At 36.4% G+C, this 27,551-nt stretch overlaps 2 protein-coding genes across 2 annotated transcripts in view; both read right to left on the bottom strand.

Annotated features, from left to right (window-relative positions):
• ccdc137 (coiled-coil domain containing 137) overlaps nt 1-27,551 on the bottom strand; it is a 224,026-nt gene that overhangs the window by 35,790 nt on the left and 160,685 nt on the right. The gene's annotated exons all lie outside the window — the stretch shown is intronic.
• The window catches only part of prkar1b (protein kinase, cAMP-dependent, regulatory, type I, beta), a 60,124-nt gene continuing 42,333 nt past the window's right edge, over nt 9,761-27,551 (bottom strand). Inside the window, exons 9-12 of the mRNA XM_079871033.1 lie at nt 25,103-25,163; nt 20,559-20,680; nt 12,555-12,636; nt 9,761-11,248 (exon numbers count right to left, since the gene is read on the bottom strand). Coding sequence (XP_079727159.1) covers nt 11,076-11,248; nt 12,555-12,636; nt 20,559-20,680; nt 25,103-25,163 — 438 coding nt within the window. The 3' untranslated portion in view covers nt 9,761-11,075. The remainder of the gene's footprint in view (nt 11,249-12,554; nt 12,637-20,558; nt 20,681-25,102; nt 25,164-27,551) is intronic.

Raw genomic sequence — 27,551 nt, 5'->3', positions numbered from 1 at the left:
TTGTTTACTGCTCATACTTCGGGTTAAGGGTTTGTTTGTGTGGCGAATTGAGGAGAAATAAAAACTAGTCATATCTCACCTTGACAACCACATAGCAAAATCCTAACAACCTATTACAACACCCTAGAGTTGAGTCTGCAAACTTTGCTCCACTCACATCTTTTATACAACATGGTTTCTAAGTGACTTTTTCTCTTCTTCTTGCATTCATTCGGTCCTGTAATTGTGCTTCAAAAATAAATAAAAATTATGTTTAGCAGATACAATAATATCCCTGCTTTAAAAAATAAATAAAAACCAGTGTGGTTACTAGAATATGATTTTTTTTGGATGCTGGTCCCTCAGTTTAAAAATAAGCAACAAATAATTACTATCTAGACTGCATTTTCTGAATAAAATGTTAATGGTGCCTGTCTGTGCTAAACTCACCACCTCAGTGCCAGGGTTTTCTGGGTGGTTGCTAACTGGCCGAAGTCAAAAGAGCCCACCCACCTCGGGTCACTCCAGTGTAAATCTTTTTTTTTTCTTGCATGTTTTATTGTCTGCTAGGCCAAGGTCTGATTGCTTAGATAAAATAGCTCCTCTACAAGGGGCCATTTAATGCAATGAAATGAAACGCAATGCAATGAAACTCTGGTGCTCTTTGGTCATTTTTGACCGAAAATGTTTACATTTGTTTAGAATTTTTTTCTTCATCAGAATGGTACGAAACTTAGTAAAGGTTTTAGCACTTGCTATATGTGATGTGAACACACACACACAAAAATCATGGACACGATTCGAACAGGTTAAATGGTCCTGAAAAAAAAATAGTCACACTTGTGCTCCTCGAGGTAAAAAAATAACCGCATTGGAAATGAATGGGAGACGAATTTCATCTAGTGAAAACTTTTGGTACTGCGGCCAAACAAAATCTTACTGAAATCTCATTTCAGGTTCAAAAACATGTTTTTGAAAATATATATTTCATATAAAAATTGAAAATAGTATTTTTGCTAATTTTTCATAACAATAAACGTAAAATTCTGTAACTTATTTTAAATTCACTTTTTAAAACTTTTTTCACTTCAGCAATAATCTGCCAAGTGTCGTCTTTGAAAAGAAAACAAAGTTAAGTGTGTGCTCTAGATTTACGACAGTTTAAATAAGAAATTTAATTTTCAGGTCTATGCTCAAAAAGGGAATAAATGGATTATTACAGCGTAAATATAATTTAGTACCATTAAATCCCCTAAAAATACAAAATATTAAATAAAAAACATTATCGAAATAAAATATAGTACACTAAATTTCTTTGAAATAAAAAATATTATTTTGGTCATTTTTGACCGACACGCGAAGAGCACCAGATGGTTAAATGAAATGAAATGCAGAGCGTGTATCTATAGTATATATATATATATATATATATATATATATATATATATATATAAATGCACTATATATATATATATATACAATATACTATGTACATATATAGTATGTTTTTGGTTTGTTGTCTTCCAGGCCCAGGTCAAGGTGTCATTTGAAATAAATAACATAAAATAGTGACACTTACCTCAGCAAAAAAAAAACCTAATAAATCAAAAACACAAAGAAAACATTGTCATAAAGGATATATATCCACTGAGCTTTACAATATGCCTAAGCCTGCATGTCCCATATAGTTCCTTGGAAATCTTCTCTTCTTTTTTTTTTTTTTTTTTTGAAGAGCACAGCTTCATCCAGAAGTGCAGTGGACCTGAACACAAGAAACACAGCATCACATCAAACAACTCAACCGAATCACACACACACATGCACTCAGGGAGATGGGATCTAATGGTTATAAGCTCCTGGGATCTTAACTTCCAGTTATAGCTGTATTCAAACATTGAGGTGGCCCAGGACCTTGAGTTTTATTGGGATCTCATCTTTGTGCCTATAGGATGAGGCTCGGTAAGGAGAACCAAGTTGCTTTGTATTAAAAATGTCTGCAGAACGTCACTGAACTCACATCCACACAAACCGGGGACCAGTCTGAACACGCAGCACTCGAACAGATTTGTTGTAAAACAGTGGCTCTTTATTTTCCCTCTTTAAAACAGCGGATGAAGTGGGGAATTCAGGGGAGGAGGTGTGCTTGGGTAATTGCCGCTGCTCTGCTGCCTATCATATGCTGGACTTCTTAACGTGTGAGAGCAGCGTGGAATGTGGGAAAGGAAAAAGAGGAAGACAGGGGTCTTACCGCGTCGTGGTGGTCTGACCTTGGCCCCGCCGGAGGCCAAACATTGTCAGGGTCCTCCATTTTAAATCAATCCACAAAATATACGATTTCGGAGCTTCATGTCTCTGATTGGACGAACATGTTTGAGATGCATTTAGCTATGAAACAACAGAGTATGAAAAGGAAGGTCAATCTTTTCCCTGCCATTACATTGAGCTGAATGACTTCTTGAAGGAGTGCTACAAGCTGTCTTCAGATTTCTATTAGAGCCTTAAGCCCTTGATTGTGGAAATTGGCATGTCAAATTCGGCTTTCACCTCGTCTCTCTGGTCATTTGTCTGGGAGGACAACGGATGGAGGCGAGGGAGGAAGAGGAGAAGTAGCAGGCGATGGTGAAACCTGTGGGATTTCTGCGTTTCATCTGAGCTCAACCTGCAGTCCTGACAGCACTATGCCCAGGGGTGAGGAGTTGGAGAAAACAAAGGATTACTCAGAAAAGAAATCTGTAGGGAAACCCGAGGGAGAAAGTGTTTCATTTCAATTCATCAGTTTACTTTCGGTTGTCAAATTGTCAACATCATAGAACTTTATTAGCATGACTGTTGCATAAATAATAATGCCAGAACATCAATATAAAAACAAAACAAAAATGTGCAATGCAGTGGAATTAAATCAATGCAATGCAATAAAATAAGAATGCAATGCAATGCGATGAAAAAAATGCAATGCAAAAAACGAATCATTGCAATGCAATAAAAAAATTACAAATATATATATATTATTTTAAAAAAACACGGTAATAGAATGCAATGCAAATAAAATAAAATCACTATTTGGTTCCTAGTACTGAAGGTGGCTCTGATGCGGCTTTAATTCTGTCTATATGAAAAAGAGCATCAATGCATAATGACATTGTCATTATTATTTTACTTAATTTATCATTTCATTTTGTGGCTCATAGTTTCAATAAAATAAAATTTTCAAGAAGACATATGCACAAAATAAAAATATTCTATGGGATACACACACAGACTAGCATATATGGCAGTGAACTTTGAATTGTGCTGCAGTGAATGTGTAACCCCCTCAGTGGCACTTGCATGTTCTTGCACTCACTTTCCCCCCCATTTACTAGCCACATTCCTTAATTTGTAGAAAAAACTAACCACTCATCTCACTATAAACATGGTAATAAAAACAGAACACTCCAAAACAGACACTAACAATCACAAACAGGTGTTTCATGGCTGTAAGTCTTTATAAGGCCCTTATAAACATCCTTGGCTCTTGTTGAGTTCACAGTCTGAATGGGGAGCTCAGGCTCTTTTTGATTTAGCTGTAGTAATTGAGTATGTGTGTGTGTGTGGTACAAGAATATTAGAGTCTGCCACACCCGATGTAAGTGATCCACAATAACTGTTCACACACATCGAGGCATTCATGAAATGCTGTTAAAACCCCCCCTCCCACGATGCATAGCAGCTCCTCTGGAAGCCACAGGCTGGCCGCCAGCTTTTAAAAGAAAATTAGAGGAGTTTGGCTCTTTACAGTTATATGAAAGCAATAAAGCGACAGGCCCAGAAGTGGCTGAGGAATTCATGAGTCAGTGAGGAGTGAAAGAGACAGAGAGAGAGAGAGTCCCATTCACCATTATTGTACAGAGATCAGATCAGACATTCTGCTAAACATCTCAAAGAAAGAACATTGTTTAGATAACCTGACAATCTCTTTACATTGCATTCACCAACTGCAAAGGTCAAAACTAAAAGTAGCATCTAGATTTTTTTTAGCAGTGCATTTTACATAGCGTTACCTTTTTTTAACTTCAAACTGAGCACTTCTTTAGAATATCACACTATAAAACAAATTTTATACTCTTGTGAAAAAGAAGTGTGCTTAATTGCAGTGAATGTAAAAACTGTACTTGCTGATAATATTAATGAAATAAAAGGCCACTTAAGTGTACTTACAGAGTCAACTTTGTTTCTTAACACACTTAAGTGCACTGTAATAATGTCAAATTAAAAGTTCTACTTTAAAATGCATGTTAATTCATTACATTTGAATTATCTTCTGACATGCTTAAACGAAGTACACTTATTTTGATGCGTTGACTATCCCACTAAAGCACATGTAATGTACTTAATTATGATTTTAACTCAAGTGTGTTATTCAATACTACATTTAAAGTTAATCTATTTTAAAAGTACTAAATTACAACTTTATCACTATACATGTGTATTTTTAAATGCATGACATGCAATTTCAATATTAATGACATTAAAGTATATTTTAGTTTACCATAAACGCTTGTCAGTATATTCGGCAGTAAACCAAATTTCAAAGACAATTATGAAATAACATAAAGATGTGCACAAGTGGGTAAAAAACAAAACTCTAAATTTCAGCCAGTTAAATTTAATATGAATTTAAACTATAATACATTTTAGTTTAATTGCAAATAACATGCAGTTAAGTGTCTGAAAACATTACTTTTAGTTCACACTTAAAGTATATTATTTTACTTCTTAAAAGTATGCTGTAAGTGTATTTCTTTTTCCCAAGAGTACAAATAAATTGGAATAAAATGTGTGTGTTTATGTTTTGGTCTAAGTGGCTTCAATGAGCCCTGTCACACGCAGCGGCTGACGGAAAGTCCGTCCTGCATACCACAAATCACACAAGCCCCATGGGGTCAGAATTATCTTGTGACCTCAAGTATGGGTCGGATGTGATTGAGGACAGCGAGCCATCGATCAGTGAATTCAGGAGTCATTTAGCTGAAGTAATAATGGACTGTTCATTTCTCATCCTTGTGTTACCGCACAATACTGTCTGAGTGCCTGTTATTGGTTAATGACACCCTTGAGACTCTTCCATCCTTCCAGCAGATTAAAGTGTTTGTGTGTGTGTGTCAGTAGCTCTATTGAAGTGCATGTCTACTTAACGCCGACTACGTTTGGAATGCAGCAGTAGCGCAATGCTTAGTGCATATACTGCGCAGTAAACTGTAAAAACTGTACTGCATACATCAACAATCAAATAAATAAATAAATAAATAAAAATCAACCCTTTTCCCGCCAGTGTTTTTTTTTTTAAGTTGCCAGCCAGCGTCAGCATTTTTGATAATTTTCACAAAACTGTCATATGAATATCTCAACATACAATATATCAAAAGAATGAACAGAGCCTCTACATTCTATTGTAGCTTCATGCGTTCTTATCAACACTTGAATGTGGGTAAGTTTCATTAAAAAAAGCAACATTTTGAACAGAAAGCTGAGAAAATTGCAGATCGGATTCATGTTTGATGAAAACATAGATAGAGTAAATCGAGGCCATCAAAACCCCAAAAGCTTCATAGTCCTATAGCTCATCCTGGGTCGACATTTCATTCGGTAATGTTAGGCAGTTTTGATTTATATGCAGTTTAATGTTTGGCGATCGTGTTAGCTTGCATGTGCATAAGCAATGCTTCTATAGCTGCATCCCAATTCAGAGGCTGCATCCTTCGAAGGCCACTAAGGTTGGACTGAGTGTTATTAAATTGAACGGTCAAGCCTACGATGGACTGTTATTGTCGCTGCGTTTGTACTGCACTTTTTATATTCAACTGAAACAAATCAGGGTTCAAAACCTGTCTATATGTTCACCTTGGTGCATTTATTTACATAATATAAAGAGTAGATACTAAATAAAATTGCATATTGGTAAGATATGTCAACCGCTTTATATATTTGTTTTTATTTTTACAATTGTGTCATAAGATACATAAGATTATTCGAGTAAAGGCGGGTGCACACTGTGCGATTTATAATAGTCCTTTACGGCTGTTGCTTGTCAGACTGTACGAGAATGATGAATGCTGTAAGCCATGTCACACTGTGGGATCTCAGTTGTTATTAATGTTAAAACATTTAAAACACATGAAAAATGAAAAATGGACGCACGTAAGAAGACTCGTCCGGAGTTTTCCATCATCAATCCGTGACACGTTCGGTGACTGTGAGCTGCATTTACACGTGGGATAGAAGAAAATAAAAAGACGACGTGCAAGTGGTGGTTTGTTGTTTTCTCACTAATTGCGTCATCAGGTCCGGCGCTCCTATTGGTTTTTGATTTGACGGTTGACGTCGGAGATGTAACACTTACAGGACTGTGGCTCAAATATTCTGACACTGCCAGAATTTCGTTGGAGGCAAATTTGGATCACAATGGTCATTAATTGGCTGTCAGATATCAAACTAACAATCAAAGATTCACAAAATGTATCTTAGATGGCCCAAACGTGGTCAAAATTCTACAGTGTGACTGTGAACCCAGCTTTAGTTGAAACCCAATACTTACATTTAAAAGTGTAATCCGGCAAAAAAAAAAAAAAAAAGTCTAATTCAGTCATCACCACTGCGCAATGAATTCTGGAGTAAGGTAGGACATGAAGGATCCATCTGTGGTGTTTGGTGTTTTTAGCCCCCAACGGCGCCATCCAGGCAGCGAGGGGATGGGTAGGTTTAAGGTTGAGGTTAGGGTTAGCTGCCTGGAAGGAGCCATTGGGGGCTAAAAACACCATCGAGCTCCATCTGTTGTCTCCTTCATTGCCCGCGCAACGAAGGATGCATTTCAAGGCCGCATTTGAAGGAGCCTTCGAATTGGGACTGCCTTTGATGCAATCAGCCTTCGAAAGATGAAGCCTCTGAATTTGGACGCAGCTTATCGCTTGTTTCTGTTTCTTCGCCTGTTTTTTGATCCGGAGATTCTGTACTCTTTCAGAAGATGTGTAATAGCATACAACAATTAAGGACCATTCAAACATAACTCGTTTTTCCATTCCACTACGCTACTCTTCCATTGTTTTTCAATGTAAAAGCGCTAGAAGGATGTGTTTGACTGTTGCGTTTGCGTCTTTTGCAGCGTCTCGTGCAAAACACCACGTTCTAAACGTGTGCTGCGCTCAAGTTAAAAGTAGTTCAACTTTTAAAAAAAAAAGACCTTGTTTTTTCTAGACCTTGCATTTTTTTTCATTCCGCTGACCTGCGTCTCACATTTTGACCGCTCTTACTCTGACTTTGCAGTATGCATGTTGTGCAAAGAATACCAATTGTCAAATCTATGGTATTTTACATTAACACAACTTGGATTCAAAATAGCCATTTTTATTTATGCTAACTGAATGCCACTTGCTGAATTAAACATGCAACCTTATTATCAGGTCATGTGACAGCAATGTAGCATACTAAGTAATTAGAAATGATAACATTTCCAACTAAACTCGAACTAATGAAAAAGTGGGATTTAGTAGTTCATTGTGTCCTGGTTATATACTGCACAAATTTAGTAGGCCATGCATACTGTGTGCACAATGCACACTGCAAAATTAGCATGAGTAGTATGCCAAAGGAAATATGTTTTCAAAGGGTCAAATGTGAATGACTCATTAGGACAATTGCTTGCGGTGTTCCTCTGGGACTGAACTGCGGTTGGGTTGTTTTTCTTCTTTACATGGTGAATTTTGAATGGGCATTACATCACCAGACAGGAAATACAAGTGAATCCTCAAAGGGTCTAATGCCCTATGGGAATTTGGTTGTATTTCTTCTCTGATTAATAGTATATAGTATGTGAAAAAAAAAAAAAAAAGTAGTTCAGTTCACTTTATCTCACAAAAATAATTTAGTATTTTGTTGAATTTTGGACAACATACTTCCCATGATCATATTAATAGTCTAGAATCTTAATCTGTAATTATGGTGAACATGAATTTGAAGCTTAAAGTTCCGTCTGAATTTAAAAAAATTCCAAAAGGCGGAACACTGTTTGAACTGTAATCAGATCGTGGCTTTATTTCCTGTCCCATTAACTCCTTTGAATCTTTGTGGAATTCCATTATTCAGACAGATTTTGATCTCCTGACCTGATCTGGTGCTCTCCTGATTGACCTCTGCACCTCCTTTCCTTCGACTCTGATCCTTTCATTCTTGTCTTCTCATTAGAGCCGGCAGCACACGTCACAGCCCATGACCTGAGCGGGTCAGGATTAAACTGTAACGTGGATGTTCATGCTGCGATACTACGGTTAGACAAGGATTAGCTAGAGCCACAAAGACGACAAGTTAGCACATAAACTGATACATTTTAGCTTGATTATCAAAGTGTTCTCACAGTAATGGTAGGGGGCAAATCTGTTAAATGATTCATGACTGGGTGGAGCGGTAAAGGCGGGCCGGTGGTAATGAAATCTACTGAGACTCCGGTTGCAAATCTGATCCAAATAAACTGACTGTAAAAAACACAAGAAAATAGGAGAATATTAGATAGCGATGCAAAAAAAAAAAAAAAAATTAAAGGAACATTGCAGGCAAAATAAATTAAAAAGTTTAAACCATGCAAAGAATTAACAAAGGCGTATTAGTAAAGTTACATTTAAAAAGCTTCATAGAAAATGAAGAAAAGAAAAGAAAGTTAGTAAAACCAACATTAACACTTAAAATATGCAATAGTGTAATTAAAAAGCATAATTATTAAAAACAGATTGTTGGAAAGTATAATGAAAAGTAATACCTTTCAAAAAGTTTCATTTGTAAAATCATAATATATAAAAAATAATAAAAGCAAAATAATAAAAGCCCTTAAAAGATGCAAAACAATTGGTCAGGAAAATAAAAATCTCCTTAATAAAAACAGAAAATAAAAAACTAGAAAATGAATACCTCTGAAACATGTAAAAAAAAAAAAAAAAAAAAAAAAAAAAAAAAACAGAGAAAGAGAGAAAACACTTGTAAACATAGAGAATTAGTAATGATATAAAGAAAAATAGAGGTCCTAAAATAAAGGTTGTCGATTCAGAATAAAGCTTCTGTAATCAAGTGTTTTTGTGTGTGTATTTAAAGAGGTTGAGTGGCAGGCTTGAGTACATTCCCCAGTTGATTTAGTGTAGTTAAGATCAGATGGAATGTGTCAAAGCCAAAAGCTCTAGTTTAATCTCGCTGGCCTCCCCTTCCTCTGACAACACAAGCTGACATCTGACTGGCAGTGGGAGTAAAAGAGATCCGGGGTGAACGAGAGTCAAACCGACAGGAAGAATGATAAGGTGATCTACAAAACATCAAAGGAGGATTCCAAGAGACAAACAGATGCATTAAAAAGCGACGAGACATTTAATGGTGTTCAGAAGCTTTTCTTTATTGGCCTGAAGATTAGAGTCACAGAATGTGTGTAAAAGTTTTGTGTGTGTTTTATTCTGTAAAAACCGAGAAACAAAGCATGCAACCAACAATCGCTCCTTCCAAATTCATTCAAATAAACTCCAACTCATTCATAAACTACGGTATACTGCAAAAAACCCCACCTTTTCCTTAAGTCACTACAAACGAACAATGGCTGTCTCTAAACCTAAAGCATTTTGGAGCATCGGTTGAATTATACGGGGAAATATTTTGAACACACACGATGGCCAAAATGCTGTTGTAGGCAGATATTAGGAACCAACTTGAGCATTTCTGATCGTTTTCAGAACATATCCATTAGTAAATCATAGTAAACTGGTGAATCGCACACAAACATGTCACACTTCACTCCAACATTTAATTATAATTTTTCATCATTTTTAAACCTATTTTTAAGACACATTTTTTGACAATTTTGTTGTTTAGATTATTTTCATGACAATTGCATACATTTCTCCCCATGTTCTCAATACTATACAACAAACAAGTCTAATTCCAATTTCTTTCCCATAAATGTATTGATATGAATTTTAATTATTCTCAAGTTCATATTTTTAATTTACTGTTTTGCAGTAAAAATATATTTTATGCATTTTTTTATTATAAATCAGCCTAAAATAAGCATCATATATATGAAGCCTATATGATATATAAATATATCTGCATGTGTATAAGTTTATTTAGGGGGGTGAAATACGACCTGGACATGTTCTTGACAGGTCTTGTGAGATTCACCCAAAAATGTCATGGCCTCAGGATGTAAGAGCATGTGTGTGAATGTGCATTTGTGTGTAATACAATAGCATTTTGAAGGAAAAAAGAAAAGAAAAGAAACAGCATACAGATTCAACACATTAAGACTTGAGCAAGACTCCCATGAAAACCCCTTTTATAGCTTGTTCTATATTAAAACTTGTGTCTTAAAATGTAACAAACCCCTTCCCATTAATTCCAGCAGCAGAACGAAGGGTGGTTGGAAAAGCCAAGAAAATAAAATCACTATAGAACAGCAAAAAACGCAAATAAACAGATTTCGTCAGAGGGTCAGAGCTCTCGAAACAAGAATGCAAAATGACCCATGCGGGGTTAAACACGGCACGCTAAACACACAGCTAAAAGCTTAAAAAACACTCTTTCCTCTATGTAAACATATTCATATACTTGTGCCATCTGTAATGTTACCTTCCTCTTCAGTGCTGAATGGCAAGTGTACAAAATGCATCTCTGGTCTGCATGCATCACATATTGTAGGACAGTTACACATGCCACATCAAGATGTTTCACATCAGTCTGATTGGGCACCTCGTTCCCTCTCCTAATCTGGTGAAATAAAGCTTTGTGACAGCATAGGTCAATTCAAAGTGCACGTAAGAAAAAGAAAATAACAAAGGAAAAAAGGAAAAAAGCAGAAAAGGTGGAGCACTTGTGCTTCTTGCAACAACAAAAAAAAAGAAGTAAAAACTGAATGCTTGGCTGCATAAAAGAAGTTGTTTTTTATTAGTTGCCACATCAGAGCAACTCAACAATAGTTAAGCTAACGATTTAAGCAAAACCGATGAAGTACCACACACACTAATTTATGCAACCAGGCACCCGAGTAAGCTGACGGAGGTCTGTAACCTCTAGACGTGTGTCAGACGGTCGGGTTAGACAGTGAGAGAAATGAAGCTGTTATATCTCTGAATGTTCCTCTTGAGGATCTCAGAGCAGGGCCCGAGGACACGCTCAAAACGTGGCCGGTCCAGCTTCACACACTTGAGCGGACCCCTGGCCACGACTGTGGCTGCACGGGGTCTGTTCAGCAGCAGGGCTATCTCACCTGCACAAATAAAACAAACACACACACGTTAGCTTAATGACTTGATTTAAAACTGACATATTATGGAAATTGATTTATATACTCTGACACTCAAAACTCAAAACATCACAGGGCAACCAGGCAATTAATTGATACTAGGTTGTCAAAATAATTCAGATATGTATTTCGACATCAGGTCTGGTGTCCCACAGGGGTCTGTTTTGGTACCGCTTACATTTACATAATCATCAACACCTATTCAGTACTTAGCAACCTGACCCTTCCTAATAAACAAATGTGTGAACTATGCCGCCACACTGAGGTTAGACACCGATCACAACAAAAGTTTATTTACAGTATAGAAGTCTTAAAGGTACAGTGACAAAAACAGTCAGTTTAATTCTAAGGATCAGATAGAGAGAGAGAGGAAATGGTCATAAAAAGCTAAATAATGACTGTTTGTGTAAGAACATTGAACTATAAGTACAGTAGATATATGTGTAGATTATGACCCCTTTAAATAAAAAATCTAAAATTGTGATACAATAATACATTATTCTAGTAAACGTTTGAAAAAGACTTGATTTCAGTTGTTTTACATTTTATATTCTACAAAATAAATTCAATAAATAAATAATTTATCAATCAATAAATAATAATAATAGTTATATAATCAACAACATTAAATACTTTTAAGACATTTAAGCATACTTTATTTTTTTTTTTAAATCTTAAAATACTGTATCCTAATCCACTTTACAATGCAAAGACCAATAAATAATGAAGCCTTTTGTAGGTTTGAGCAGCCCAACACTGCAATATTGACTCATCCAATGGCAAAAGTTAGGGGCGGGACTATCTCACTGACCAACCAATGGCAGATGTGGGATTGTTCAGAAAACCTGTTTAAAACAATCACTATTTTTACCTTTTTTTTTTTTGGTGACATTAGCTGTGCAGAAATGTCTCATATTTAAGCAGTCATCTGTTAAAAATTCAGTGCCTTTGCTGCGTGCTAATAACATAAACACAACCCGTTTAACTTAAACGGTTATAAAACAAAGAGAAGTAGCTCTTTATATAATGTAAATATGACTATATTCACCACGTAGAGAGACAATCTAAAGATCAGTGTGCCTGTGGTGCAGCAGTGTAAACCGCACTGACAGTAAACAAGCACACAGATCTACATTCTGCAAGCTCTGCACATGACGAACTGCCACCTGTTAGGAAAGCTACTCTTCCTGTCTGGCTCAGGCACTTCTGTTCTGTTATTTACAAGTCTCTGGCACAACGCTGCAGGCTCTGCGATCCTTCCAACACTCACCGAAGTAGTCAGATGGACCCAGGCGGCCCACTTCGACATATTCCTCATTATCAGACCTGCGCTGCAGAACAGATGCTGTACCCTGGGAAGAGAAGGAGAGACACAGGTTTAATGAGGAGGAAAAGTACAAAAAGAGGAGCAGAGGGAGGGAGAAAAGCCTAGCTCATGGTGTCGCCGAGTTTGAGACGTGTCAAAAGGATTAGTGCTTTATATGCCTGCAGGTGTACAGGGTTTAGACAACTCTGCATGCTCGCAACACACACAAGTACGTCATAGACTTGACACATGCAAGCACACCTGGGCCTGTCAGTGTTGAGATTTTTCAACAATCATAGAGTTACACTGCATGCGGCGCCCCACACTGCAATGCAAAAACTCATTTAGAAAGATAAACAAGGAGACAGGCAAACGGTCTGTCACATTTGTCACATCAAGGACAAACACTACCCACAATACAACAGTAAAACGAGGAAGGCTGACAGGACAGGGCTTCTCTCTATTCATAGTCACTTTACAGTGACTTGAAAAGACTAATAGGTGTTATACATTACAAAAAGTATGTAAAAATGCAAAAGAAAGCATGAAAAACAATAATTAGAATAAAGTGATGTAAATGTTAAATTAAAAAAATGAAACAAACAAATCTGTAATATAAAAGGGAAATTAAACAATTGGGCTAAAATAATTTTAAAATAATAGTTAAATTATTTAGCAATAATGATACAATTATTTTATGAAATATTATTATAGATGTATATATAAATATTGTGTATATACAAATATGCACTCTAAATATGTACCTTGAAATGCAATGTAAGTCGCTTTGGATAAAAGCGTCTGCCAAATGCTTAAATGTAAATATTAAGATAGGCCTATTTAAATATAAGAAATATTACAATTTAATTAGTGTAAAAAACTTTATAACAATAAACACAATTTTAACTACAATACCCTCTTTCATTACTCTCCAGACTGTAAGTAAACTAGAATCTTTTGAGCAAATGTGGGGGTTGGAAGCAGGTTAGAAGGTCATCTACAGGCTCTTTTGCTGGGTCACTAAGGGCTTTGCACTAGAACGGCATCAATTTGTATCAAAAGCAAAAAATATGGACTACTTTTTAAACATAACTGAGAAACTTTATGATTAAATGACATTGCATAGGTGAGAGAAAGTAGTTCTACCAATACTGCTGATGTAACAGTCCAGTTACAACCATATCTTAGATAGCAGCACTAGCTATTAAAGCTATTCCATAAACATCTAATAAAAAATAAATCAACAAGCTGTTACTAAGAGAGACCACATACAGTGAGAAGAGGCCCAACCCTTGAGGGATGCCAGACCTGACCTGTTTGCTCTCAAAGGAGTTGTTGTCTTCACTCAAACTGCCAGTGGACTCTGACATATGATTTGAACCAGTTCTAATCCACAGCACTTGTCGAAGTAGTCAATACCATATCACTGTCCACCGCCCATGGCTGTATCTCACATGTAGCACTACTGGATCTCTTTGGAGCTTTCAACACACAGTTGACCCCATTGACCTTAACATCCTGGTAGAAGACTTGAAAATCACAGGTCAAGTATGAAAATCAAGGGTCAAGGATAGTGTCCATCAAAGTTGTGTACTGGAGTTAATACTAGTATCATTGTAAACACTGCGTTAACTTCCACTGCTACACTGACGAAAAACAATTATGCATCAACAAGACTAAAAGCTTCTTTTGTAATGTTTGCTGCAACTAAAGATTTATTTAGGTGTTAATATGTGTTATCTTTGACTTTTTAAACTTAGAACGTATACATTGCATTACAACAGCCGAACAACCACCCAAAACACTTTAGCAACAACATACTGTAGAAGTTGCTAAAACTACTTAGATACTGCATAGCAACACCCTAGCAAACCACCCATAACACTCTAGCAAACACATCAGGGTGCTAAAACCACTATAAACAACTTAGATATTGCACATCAACACCATTTCCAACTGCATAACAAGGTGCTAAAATTAATTAGAACAACTTAAAATTGCATAGCAACACCCTAGCAACCACCCACAAGTCTCTAGCAAATACATAGCAAGGTGCTAAAATCATATATCAAACACACTACAGCAACTGCATAGCAACAACCTAGCAACCACCCATTACCCTCCAGCAATCACATAACACAGGGTTAAAAACACTTAAAACACTTTAGAACCTGCATAACAACACTCTAGAAACCCCTTAACAGTGCTAAAACCACTTACAACATTGAACGGCATAGCAACAACATAGCAACCACCCATAATGTTCTAGCAACCACATAACAGTGTAAACCATTCAGACCACTTTAGGAATTGCATAGCAACACCATAGAAACCACACATAACATTCTAGCAACTAGTTAAGGTGCAAAATCCACTTGAAACACCTGAAATTGCATAGCAGCACCTAACAACAACCCGTAGCAATCTAGCAACCACATAGAACACTTCAGAAATTGCATAGCAACACCTTAGCAACCACATAATGTGCTAAAACCACTCAGAGCACTTTAGGAATTGCATAGCAACACCCTAGAAACCACACATAAAATTCTAGCAAGTAGCAACTACTTAAAGGAGAACTCGGCAACTCTAGCGAACTCTAGTCACTTTTTCGCTGATTTTTCCTTTTGTTGTCGCATGTTTTCCCCACGAGCTCCCCCTACAGCTGTGGGGGGGGCGTATATTTCACAACACGGTCGTAAAAAACTCACTTGCGGCAGCCTCCTCCCCCTCTCTACCGCTGCTCATGTGCGTTTGTTATGATCGGAGCAAGCCAACTGTATCGTGTGGAGCTATGTCTACCGAGGTGGGTAATCTGTTAATACATCATACATGCGTGTGTGTTTATGTCGAATTGCCGTAAAGCAATTCGTGTTTCGCGCTCGTTCTCGTTCTCGCTTCTCACGAGACTTCCAATTTCTATCTTGCCGGGACGGTAGTCCCCAAGTTGCAAGGTTGGTTTTCCGCCTGGGAACGCTGGGGGGAGCGGGGAAAGTCACCAATATCACCAGAACAGGTTGTTTAACCATCCAAATGAATTCTAGACAGTTTAATTAAGTTAAAAAAGTTACCAAGTTCTCCTTTAAGGTGCAAAAACAACTTGAAACACATGGGAATTGCATAGCAACACCTAGCAACTACCCATAACATTCTAGCAATCACATAACAAGGTGCTAAAACCACTTAGAACAATTTAGAAATTGCATAGCAACACCTTAGCAACCACATAAAGTACTAAAACCACCCCTGGAAACCACCCATATGCTTACAGTAACTTTGCATGGTTTAGCACTAGTCACATATTCTTAAGAAAATATAAGTATTCAGACAGCAAAAATCTGCAACAGACTAGACTAGACTATATGCCATTTTACTTCTAACTTACAAAGTGATAAAGTGATATTGCCTATAAGACTACCTCAAAGATCTCCAAACACCCTACTGCCTTCTACAGTACTGAATGTCTCCTTCAATCTCAGGATGCATGCCTCTTCAAAGTACTGTTCGAACATCTGCTGATGGAAAGGCATTATGTTACAGAGCTCCACAGCTGTGGGACTGCGTTGTTGGCTGCCAATATGAATAATCAGACAAGCTGCCAATATCTCATTCAACATCTAGAATACAAACATTCCTGTTCAGTCAAGCATATAGCTAAGGTAACTCATGCATACAGGCTACCATTTTCACCTGAAGGCATCAAGCCCAATTGAAAATCTAAGAGTTTGGGTTAACTGAGATACCAGTGTTGTTGACTTGCTGTTTACTCACGTTCAGTAAAGTCTGGAGCTGGCGTCTGGGCGGGCGGCTCTCCACCTCTCAGTCTCTTTTAGGAATACCAAACCATCTAATTTGCCTTGATGCATAAATACTGACGCATTTTCTCCTCCACTTCTCCTGCATTGATGTGTGCATAGTTAGATATGCATATTTTTATACCATTTCATGGGATAAAGTAGGCATAACTATCGTTAACCTTTTATTTTCTCACGCTCTATCACACATACCACACTAACACTTTTTAATCTTAAGTAAGTTACAAATTATTGATTAGGATAGTTTGTGAAAAAGGTAATGCCAAAATATACTGTGACAAGCTGCATCTAAAATAGCAGATGAAGTCAAAAAGTGTCAATGATAAATAAAAATTTCATATACTGTACCATTCAAAATTTTGGGGTCAGTAAGATTTTTCATAAAGAAATGAATACTTTTAATTAGCAAAGATGAACAAAAGCGAATTTTTAAAAAAAATTCTAATCACAAAATGGTGATATAAGGGCATGTCATATTATGTATACAGAAAAATTACTAGAACAGTCACGGGCTTGATATATATATATATATATATATAGGTTTCATTAATTATGGAAAGTCTGTAGCGCTCTGTTAAATGCTGTAAAAGCTCTTCATCGATATACTTATGAATGACTTCAATGTGCAAAAGAGCTAACCCTATGAGAAAATGTAGAAACAAGTCAGAACATTGCATTTTTAATATGTCAGGGATGGTTTTCATCTCATACTGATTTGAATGTGCCTATAATTATGTGGTATATAATGACAGATTTCACTTTTTCTTTAAAAAAGCTCTTTGGCCAAGTTTTAAGCTTTGAATGTTTCGGTGTGACCCTAGTGGATCAGCGTTTTGGTATTTGCAGGATCTTGGCTTGGGACGTGCTCTCCGGAGGTATGACATCATGGGGATGCCCTGGAGCTGTTGGTTTTGCATTACTATCAAATTAAAAGTCTCACAATGGGCAACACATTGTATCAACATCTGTGGGAAAACCTATTTAACACAAACAAATTGAGGCAGAGATAATATAAAACACAAACACCCAAATGCAAACAATTTAGCAGAGTTGTCTAATTGGTCGTCTGCTCTCACACGATTAAGACAGCCTGACAGCAGCTGTACGGGTAATAAACCACACCACGAATCATCACATTTAGCACGGCCCAAATTAAGATGATGGAACGTTATACATGCGAAATCAGTTAATGTGTGACGCATCAAATCATAGTTGATCTGTGACTCAATCTAACAAACAACAAATGTGTCTCAAACCAGGGTTATTATAGTTAAATAAAACCAAAACCATAAAAAACCTATTTAAAATAAACATTAACTGAAATAAAATATCAAATACAAACTTATTTCATTTGAACTATCTGCCAAGCCTACATTTCTTATTTTCATTTTAATTTCATCACTTGTTGTCCCTAAAATAACTTCTTTCTTTCTTTCTTTCTTTCAACACACATTATCAACATTTCTGTAAATACGCCAGTGTTAGCCAGCTGGCTAATTTTCAACTGCAGTCCTTTGGCAAGATGGTTTTGAAACCTAAAACTGAAATAAAAATTAAAACAACATTTGTACACATAAAAAAAAAAAACTACAATAGTGTCTAAATGACACTAAAATAACACTATCCCATCCACAGGGGCAGAGTATGTTAACATGAGAGACTAAATGTTTTTTTGTGTAAATTGAAGAACCCTAACCCTAACAGTATCTGTCAAGACAAAGAAGAAGCTAAAAGCAAGAAGTATGGAACATGGACAATGACACACACACAGCTCTTCCTTCCTTCCCAAGCCTGTGTCCGTAAAGCCGTCCCTCTGGTTCCCTCGCTCAGGTCTGGAGTCTGGGCCTGACCCTGTGTGAAAGTCTGCAGCCTACATTCCATCACTGAACCGCTGGCCACCCCGTGCTGGGAATCAGGCAGAGACGGGAGGAAGAGAGAGAGAGAGAGACAAACAAGCAGCGAGACAGACCCATGTCTCATGCTAAAGTCCTCTTCATTTATTTGTATCTGTCTCTCTGCCCTGCTATACTCTAACCCAGATGAACAGAAGTTGATGGAAATGCAAACTGGGGTAAGGATGAGCAAAATAAAACAAAAAAGCACAGAGCAAATTTTCTGTTCTGTTCTAATCTATTATATGTGTTCTATTCGGTTTACTGTGTTCTGTTCCATTCTGTTCTCTGTTCTGAGTAAACAGAATAGAAAACATACTATAAATTTAGAACAGAATAGAATGGAACAGAACAGAGTAAACAGAATAGAACATACAATTGGTTAGAACAAAACAGAACACAAAATAGATTAGAATAGAATAGAATACAAAATAGAAAAGAAGAAAACAATAGAACTGAAAAGAAAGGAATGGAATAAAAATGGAATTGTGAAGAGTGAATAGAATAGAGGAGAATAAAAAACTAAAATAGAACTCAAAAGGACACAATAAATTGATCAAAAGTGAGAGTAAAGACATTCATAATATTACAAAAGATTTCCATTAAAAAAATCGGGTCTTTTGAACTTTCTATGATAAAATGCTTCACAATTTCCCCAAAAATATTAAGCAGCACAACTGTTTTCAACATTGATACTAATAAGAAATGTTCAGTGAGCATCAAGTCAGCATATTAGAATGATTTGCACTAGGATCAACACATAAGACAGGAGTAATGATGCTGAAAATCCAGCTTTGACCTTTCTTTTGGAAACTACATTTGTGAGTGCTTCGGTCTGTCTGAAGCCACACACACACACACACACGGACACAGCAGCAGGTTTCCTACACTCAGTCAGTCGCATTCACACAGACTCAATACTGGCGCACATCTCCTTCCATTGTTCAGAAATGAAGAACTAACCTTTCAGCAACACATGTGTGTACTTTACATGGCTCATCAATCTCTGATTTATAACATTTCCCAAAGGAACAATTCTTACAAGAGTCTTTTCCAAACGCACATACTTGTTACATTACCTGAGCATCACCAATCTCAAATCTACAATAAATCTAACAGACAGTAATGCAAAGCTTCACCTGTGTGATTTGGCTCCTCAACATCAGGAATATTTCATCAAAATTATGAGCAGGCCAGCCAAAAATCAATTAAAATGGGATTTTTGTCTTCCAGGCATAAATCAATACAGTAAAGCCATATACTGTGTATCCTCAACATGCTTTATGATTTGAGGAATCATTCATGTCAATAGCACCAACGGTACAGAATAAGTTGCGCACCAAAGTTTAATAGTGTTAAGGGTTGGTTTAAATTCCTAACCCCAATCATAAGCAATAATAAGGCAATAATCAGGTGGATGCGTGGAGAGCACAGCATCAATAGAGCACTACTTCACTCAACAGCCTGATTATATTAGTACTGCAACCTTCATGGAGGAGAAAATGAAAATGAAGAAAAGAGAGGCGCTGAAAATTTGAGAACAGACACAGACGGTAAAAGAACCCCCTCCAGACTTCACAACATCTTCATAAATGTGGAGTTAATCAAAATATTGTTCAAAGATCTGGCAGAGGAGGAGAAGAATGCTGAATCAGCACCACCAGGGGTTTCAGAACTGTAAATGTGTTTGGTGGTGTTGACAGCACAAAGCAAGAGTATCAGCTAACGCAAGAAAGGATAGAGAAATCTAGCAGGACTAGATGTGTGTGCACACACACAACCAATATAAACTGATCCTCATTCAATACATGTCCATTCTTCATCAAGCCACATTGAGGATCGTCTGAAAACAACTTTAGGGTGCTTACACACAAGAGAAAGTGCAGTTTGATCGGTTTTGAGAGTGTGGAAAAAGTCAGATCAGTATGAAATCAAGCGAGAATATCACAAATTAGATTTACAAAAGTACTGGGAATCCAACAGGATGGTCTAAAACTCTCTTCGGTCAACAGACGCCCACACTGGATTGCATTGCAGTAAAAGTTAAAATATTGATTTAGTTTAGTGCATAAGAAACCTTTTGAAAGTGTCAGGCCAAAACGCCTGAAGCAACCTCGGGAGGAACCAAGGAGAGCCGTTCTCCTCTGGTCAACCTGGAGGAACTGGTGCTAAAACGACTGTTATTTTGGCAACCTCAAAAGTAGGATTGTTCTTCACTAGCTGTTGTGAACAAACATGCAGATGGTCATTTGCACACACACCTCTGTTATAATGAAGAAATCATCTCCCGGTTCTCCCTGCACTACGATCTTCTCTCCATCTTCAGACTGCACAGGCTCCAGGGCATCGGCCACAGTCAACCTCTCCCACTTATCAAGGGATTCTGCAAGACACAACAAGTTTGATGTTAATCTGGATCTAAGTGGACCTGACCAACTTCACTTCAAGTTCAACCCTTGGACTTTAATGTTATTAGGGGTGTGAATCTTTGGGTGGACAGTGAATTGATTCAAATTACGATTTATAGGATTTCAATTTGATTCAGGAAAGATTTTTGCTAATTCAAAACATTTCAATTCGATCTGATTCAGAATGAGATTTGTTTTGGATTAATGATTCAACTGTATTTTTTTTTTTAAAGTTTATTCATAGGATGATGTAAATGCATCTACTGATGTGTCTTGGGTTTAAAAAAACAAAACAAAAAAAAAACAACCAAGAAAAAGACAAACTACTTAAAGTCCCCCTGTAGTCAAACATTTTATTTGTAACATTTCTATCCTTGAAAAAAAAAATTCATGCCTTAAAATAACTACACCCTTGCCTCATTTAGTATACGGAGTTCTATGAATATGCTAATTAGCCCCGCCTCCACTCACTCACACCAGCTCAGAGATCCACCCGTTGACCTGATTGGTTACAAGGTAGTTTGTGACACCAGCGATTTCAAACCGTGTTTTTGAGACTTTGGTTCACTGCAGTTTTAAGGAGAAAATACTCAGCAATGGTGCTGACTTTTACACATGGTTTGTCTTAAAGCATATTAAAAACACCACATAGACATATAAACAACATTAAAACCTTGATTTTCACCACAGGGGGACTTTAAGATTGTTCATTGCACCAAGCGAACTTGAAAGTAAACTCATTAAATACACACAGGCTACTTGGAACATAAAGAGTGCAATGTGCCAATAAAATATTTATTTTTTTAGTTTTTATTTATTTCCATGAGTTTTCTTTGTCTGGAAAAAATAATTTTAAAATTCCCCATTATTTCCAGTCACTAAACAAATCCAAATATCAAAATATTACCTGATTCAGTTTCCTCAAGGTCTCATGTTCAAATAAAGTCTCCTTAAATGTTTTCATTTCACCCAAATAAACAATAATACCCATAAAATGGCAGTATTTTATCTAATAGAAAACAACGGTGAGTTTTTCATGCAATAAAAGAGTTTTATTTCAGAAGTAGTGTACATGCAATAAGTTGGCAGCTTTATCAATGGTTTGTGTGCATTCGAGGGCATGAATGATGCCACGGTACACCTACATTACTACACACGTAAGTAATTTAATGTTTATATATTTTAAAATATTGAATGATACTTTACCCAATCACGATTCATTAAACCGATTCTTAACCAAAACAAACAATTAACATTTCAATCCGTTTAAAGATTGATATACATATACAAAGGCAGTATCTGCAATTGAATCGTTACACCCCTAGATGTTATAAATCAGAATAAATGATACTGCGATAACGTCATGGTGCAACAAAGCGCCAATGCTTTGAAACGAAAGGCACAGAAGTTATAGTTCAATTTTGATCCATCCAAAAGTAACAAGCAGCCTAGACTGATATTTTTAGAGACAATTTTGAGAAAGCCGTGCTATTTTGTGTGTGCGATGAGAATCCGGTGGTCTGTGAGTGACCCGTGGATGTGTCAATCAGAGGCTCAGACTAATGCTTTTATAAATAAACTGACTAATCAGAAAGACACCAAGGCTTATCACGAACTTCCTGCAGAATGCGAAGACTGGATCTTGACCTAGAAGAGCTTCTGTTGCTCGTGGACTATTGAAGCCGTGGCCGTGAGAAAAGAAACCGCCGAACCCATCATTCAATACCCACCACATTCCAGAAACACTTCCCACCTTCCAGCATCCATCACACGGTCGTACCACACACGAACACGACCACACTAAAACCCTCCGGACTTCAGCAGCGCTGATCCATCCTCCAGCTGCAAATAATAACCAACGCCTCTGCCCTTTGCTGTTTCCTCACTCTGTCATTCTTCATTTCCCATTATCCCATCAGAATGCATTTCCCATCATCCCAACGCTGGACAGTAGCAGACGATCATTCTCAGATTAGACCGTCATAATAGTAGTGTTAATATTTAAATAGTTAAAAGGAGACGATGTGTGTGTGGCTTAGGTGTGTGTTTGTGTGTTGGGGCCAGCCTGTCTGCATGCCCCAGACTAATGGTCACTTTATCAGGCTGGCTAAGACATCCTCACGCCCGGGCAGACGTCCACCTGCTTCAGTCGTAACATGAGCCGTCAGTGAGGGAAAAATCAACACCGCATGCTTCAACTAAGGAAAAAACAGTGTGTCTGTGTGTGTCTATATTAGCACCTCACTCTTTTAGGATATTGTAACATAGCATAGAAAAAATCATAACTAAGTCTTTCCGATAAAGCACTAGAAAATGTAGGCTTTTAGTGATATTGAATATATATATATATATATATATATATATATATATATATATACATATATATATATATATTTTTTTTTAATCAGAGGAATCACACATAAAAAATCCTTTTCAAATGAATAATCAAGGTATGTTTTCCACACTATTATCTGTTTGTTTTAATGAAGACAAAGGTTTTCATTTTATAATATATATGTGTGTGTGTGCGTGTGAATATATTTCATTTAAAAGCACCATTATGACATTAAAAATAAATATTTGCTTATTATTGCAAATTTTTTTTTATTAGGACAAGACAGCATATTTTCTATTTTCTTATCTAATTTAATATTAAATATATTTATATAAAATATATATATTTTTAAATGTTTATTTATATGCATTAATATGACAATAAACAGCAAAATTGCATACACACATTTTTACTAAAACATATATATATATATATATATAATTGTTTAATTTAAAAACACCATTATGACAATAAAAATAAATATTTGCTAATTATTGCATATTATGAATGGCTGTTAGCACACTGAAGGTGACTACTTACTAGTCAAAGTCAAAAGTACATCACAAAGTTGCTATGATATTCTGATCACGTAACGTGGCGCAACGAGAGAATGTTAAAATATGACTCTTATTTTTTGAAGCAGTTTTTTGCGCAAGACCTCACAAGTGTCAGGACCTAACAAACCATGGTAAAACGTGCCAAGACTTCACAAAACAGTACGGATTTCACCGCAATCTCAAAAGAATCTTGCGCAAACAAAAACATGCCCCCCTCAAAGGCGAGAAGACGAGCGAAGAAAAGAGGTTTGAAGAGCGAGAGAGCTGGGTGTTTGAAGACAGGCCGTGACAGGGCTGTGAAACGGAGAACACAGAGAGAAAGAAAAATAGAGGAAACCGAGAGGAGGAGTGTGTTTGTTCAGCCATTTAATAACCCCATTTAGAGCGACGAGTGACCTCAGGGTGCTGAAGGACGAGGGGTCACTGCAGAACTGACCATCTTAATGTTCCTCTTTCTCGCTCCTCTTTGTCTCTCTCTCACCAAACAAAACCGCTGGAATGCAAGTCCGGGTAGAATCTGGCAGTGGTGTCTGTCAATCAAAGCTACACTCTTAGAAATAAGGGCTCTTCAGAAATAGAAGGTTCTTCAAATTCTGCATAGAACCTTCAGCTTCTAAAGAACCATTTTTGGACTCCACATTTTGGAGTTGCTATTTGGATATTTGGAGATCAAGAAAAAGCACTTGAGCTCATTTACAGGTTCTTCAGATCAGAGTTATTCAATTTAAAGCACACACTGTTTTTTCTAATGAACCAGAGATTAATTCTCTGTGGGGTTATACTTTATTTTAAGGTGACGTAGTTACATTGTAAATTACTCAAATAAGTACTGAGTAATATTAATTAACTACATGTACTTACTATAGAGTTACATTTAGGGTTAGTTACTTGTAATTATGCATAATTTATTGTTAATAATATAGTATGTACATATAGTAATGTGTAACCATGTCACCTTAAAATAGTGTTAAGATCCTTGCACACTGAGTCCGAAGTTTCGTATGCGTTTTTTCGTAATCGTCATTCGGTGGCTCCGGATTGTCGAAACACCTCTCAAAATGCTTGATACCAATGCGAAAAACGCAGCGATCCGAATTTTTCTCCGTATTAATTTTTTAACGTGCGGAAATTAAAAATGCTCTCCTCTGTCACTTGACTATAAAACTCTCTGTGGTTATAATTTGAAAATGTATTTTCATGCGTACTTGAAGTTCTTAGATCATAAACCCATAAAAAATTGCATTGAGTTGTTCACATGGACACGTCAATTTACAAATGAGACCTTATTGTAAAGTTGTTACTGAAAACTTTTGCAAACAACCAACATTACACTAATTTACTCTGCATTTAATGCAATGTAAGATTGGTTTCATGGACGATTTACAAAATCCTGGTTTTCTCACGTTTAATAAACAAGGGGTTCGAATTTAATCAAACAATTTATGCAAGATTGATATGACAGATAAAAATCATTCTCATTACAAAGTTCTCATTACTGTACTTACCAAGTATAGACACCTTACTAAGGAACTCTTCATACATCTTCCTCTTCCTCAACGTGCTTCCCTAAAAAAACATTGAAGCAGCAGTTAGAAGACATATTGAGGACATCAGGTAACAGAATCTCCTGCCCTCTAATCAGTCTCTACGGAACAAGAATAAGAAACACAGCGCTGAGAACAAAGCCGGGGGACTTTCCTCAAACACGCTGCTGAAGAAGAACTATAAACATACAGATTAAAGCAAAGTTTTGGCTTCCTTCTCTTTTGTTCCTAGTGTTGTCTTTTTCAGCTCTGTCTCTCTCTAATACTCAGATAAAACACACAGAAACACATTAAGTGGAGACGGTCCCATGGTTAAGAAAAATCACAAATGATCTTCTTTTTTGTCTCTATTGTTTCTCCTAGACCGGAATGAGATTAAATGGAGGAGAAATGGAGACTGAAGTCTCTGAGTTATTAACTAAACCACCTTCATATTTTGAGACAACGTAATGCAAACTTCCAGCCACTGACTGGCCGTGAAGATCTTCTCTTTTACGAGGTCAGTGACCTCTCCACCCCTGGTGTTTGAGAAGAAGATACAAAAACATCAGAAGAACATCTAAGATGGCCTGCAGACACTAAAGTGAGGCATGACAACGTGATCTACAGCGTTCCGGCAAGTGTTGGTCAAGCTTAATGGATTAGTTCACCCACATATCCCAAATAAACAGTATACATTTTCTAAAGACAGACTCTGTGTATCTTAAATAAGTGTCTGTGGAGATCCTTTTACTTGAGCACACAAGAAATATTATCCATAGAAAAGTGAACTAAAGCTGCATTCTAGACTAGTGCATATTTATGTAAATGTAAATGTCTACTTAAATAACTGACCAAATTCAGTGTTTAGCTTGCAAATAAGTCTGGGCAATATATTTAATAATTTACTATTATATTTTGGTATTATTTAATTGGAGAATTAGGGATGAAAAAAAATTAAGTAAGATAATAATAATAATAATAATAATAATACATAATAAAAATAAAAGATTTTAAAAATACAAAAATTATATATATATATATATATATATATATATATATATATATATATATATATATATATATATATATATATATTCAAACATAATTTTAATAAAAAGCCTTTAAAATCATTTAATTGGAGAATTAGGGATAAAATAGCTAATAATAATAATAATAATAATAATAATAATACAAATGATAATAAATAAATACATACATAATAAAAATCAAATTAGAGATGCACCGATATTAATTTTCTCACCCGATACCGATAGACGATTATTCGGAATGATATCGGCCGATGCTGATACCGATAGTTTGGTTTTCCTAAGCACTTGTCTTTATGGCAAATTCATTCAAACATATATAATTAACAGTAAATAAGCTCCTCTCTAGTTTTTTTTAAAGCTAACTAACAAACGGATGACTTTCCTGAGGTAAATGCAACATTAAGTGATATTGTTCACAAGCTGTTTTATTGACATCTTTCCACGGTTGAAACACTGATTGAGTGATTACATGAGACATGATACCGATTTCGGTAAGTTGTACTGTATCTTTCAACTTACCTTCAGATATTCATGCTAGTTTTTCTAGATATAATTTGTATTAAAGTGGCAGAAAAGACTCGCGCTCCTGCTTGAACTGAGGAGCTACAGCGATCTGTCACATTTAAGAGCGTCAAAAAGCCATTTATTGTTTGAATTTCCTGATAAAATTGACAGAATTTGAAAGATGACACTTTGTTTCTTTTTAGAATTAACAAAGCACAAAGCTATTTGCGATTATTGGATGAGAGACGCGTATAGGGAAGTATAGGGAAAACTGCAGATCTGGCAACCCTGGCTTGAACTACGGGTGATTCATTGGGTCAAACAGAGCCTGCTTTTATGTAGCTGTTTTTAGCTGTTAATGCATTATTGTTGCATGAACTTGCCCTAACTAACTCAACACGAGAGATTTTCTTCACACACAGTGTGAGTTGCAGTCGGTCATTTTTTACCGCACCATTTTGATTGACAGGATATCATCGGCACTGATCATCGGCTGTTTTTAAACTGTTTCAAAACCAACATGGGTGTAGGTCATTTCACAGGTTCTCTCACACACATTATCAAACACACCGTAAAATATGACAATTTTATAAACAGATTTATAATTTCTGACTTAGCTCTAATTGACTACAGCCACACACACACACACACACAAAATCTTTTACTGGTTTAATTAAGAGCAGCTCAGCATAGCTGAAATCTTGACAGTCTGTCTCTCCTCTCACAGAACTCGGTGTGTGTGTTGTTAAGAGTAAGTCTGCATGGTGAGTGCGTGTTTGCATAAGAAAGTGAGGAAGACACTAAAGAGAAAGAAAAGCGAAACGATGGCCTGACAGAAAAATCTAAATTGGTCCCTTGTCAGGCTCTGTTGAGAA

This window comes from Squalius cephalus, assembly GCF_949319135.1.
Source record: "Squalius cephalus genome assembly, chromosome: 1".
Taxonomy (NCBI): domain Eukaryota; kingdom Metazoa; phylum Chordata; class Actinopteri; order Cypriniformes; family Leuciscidae; genus Squalius; species Squalius cephalus.
The sequence above is the reverse complement of the archived record's forward strand: the minus strand, read 5'-3'. Positions and strand labels throughout refer to the sequence as shown.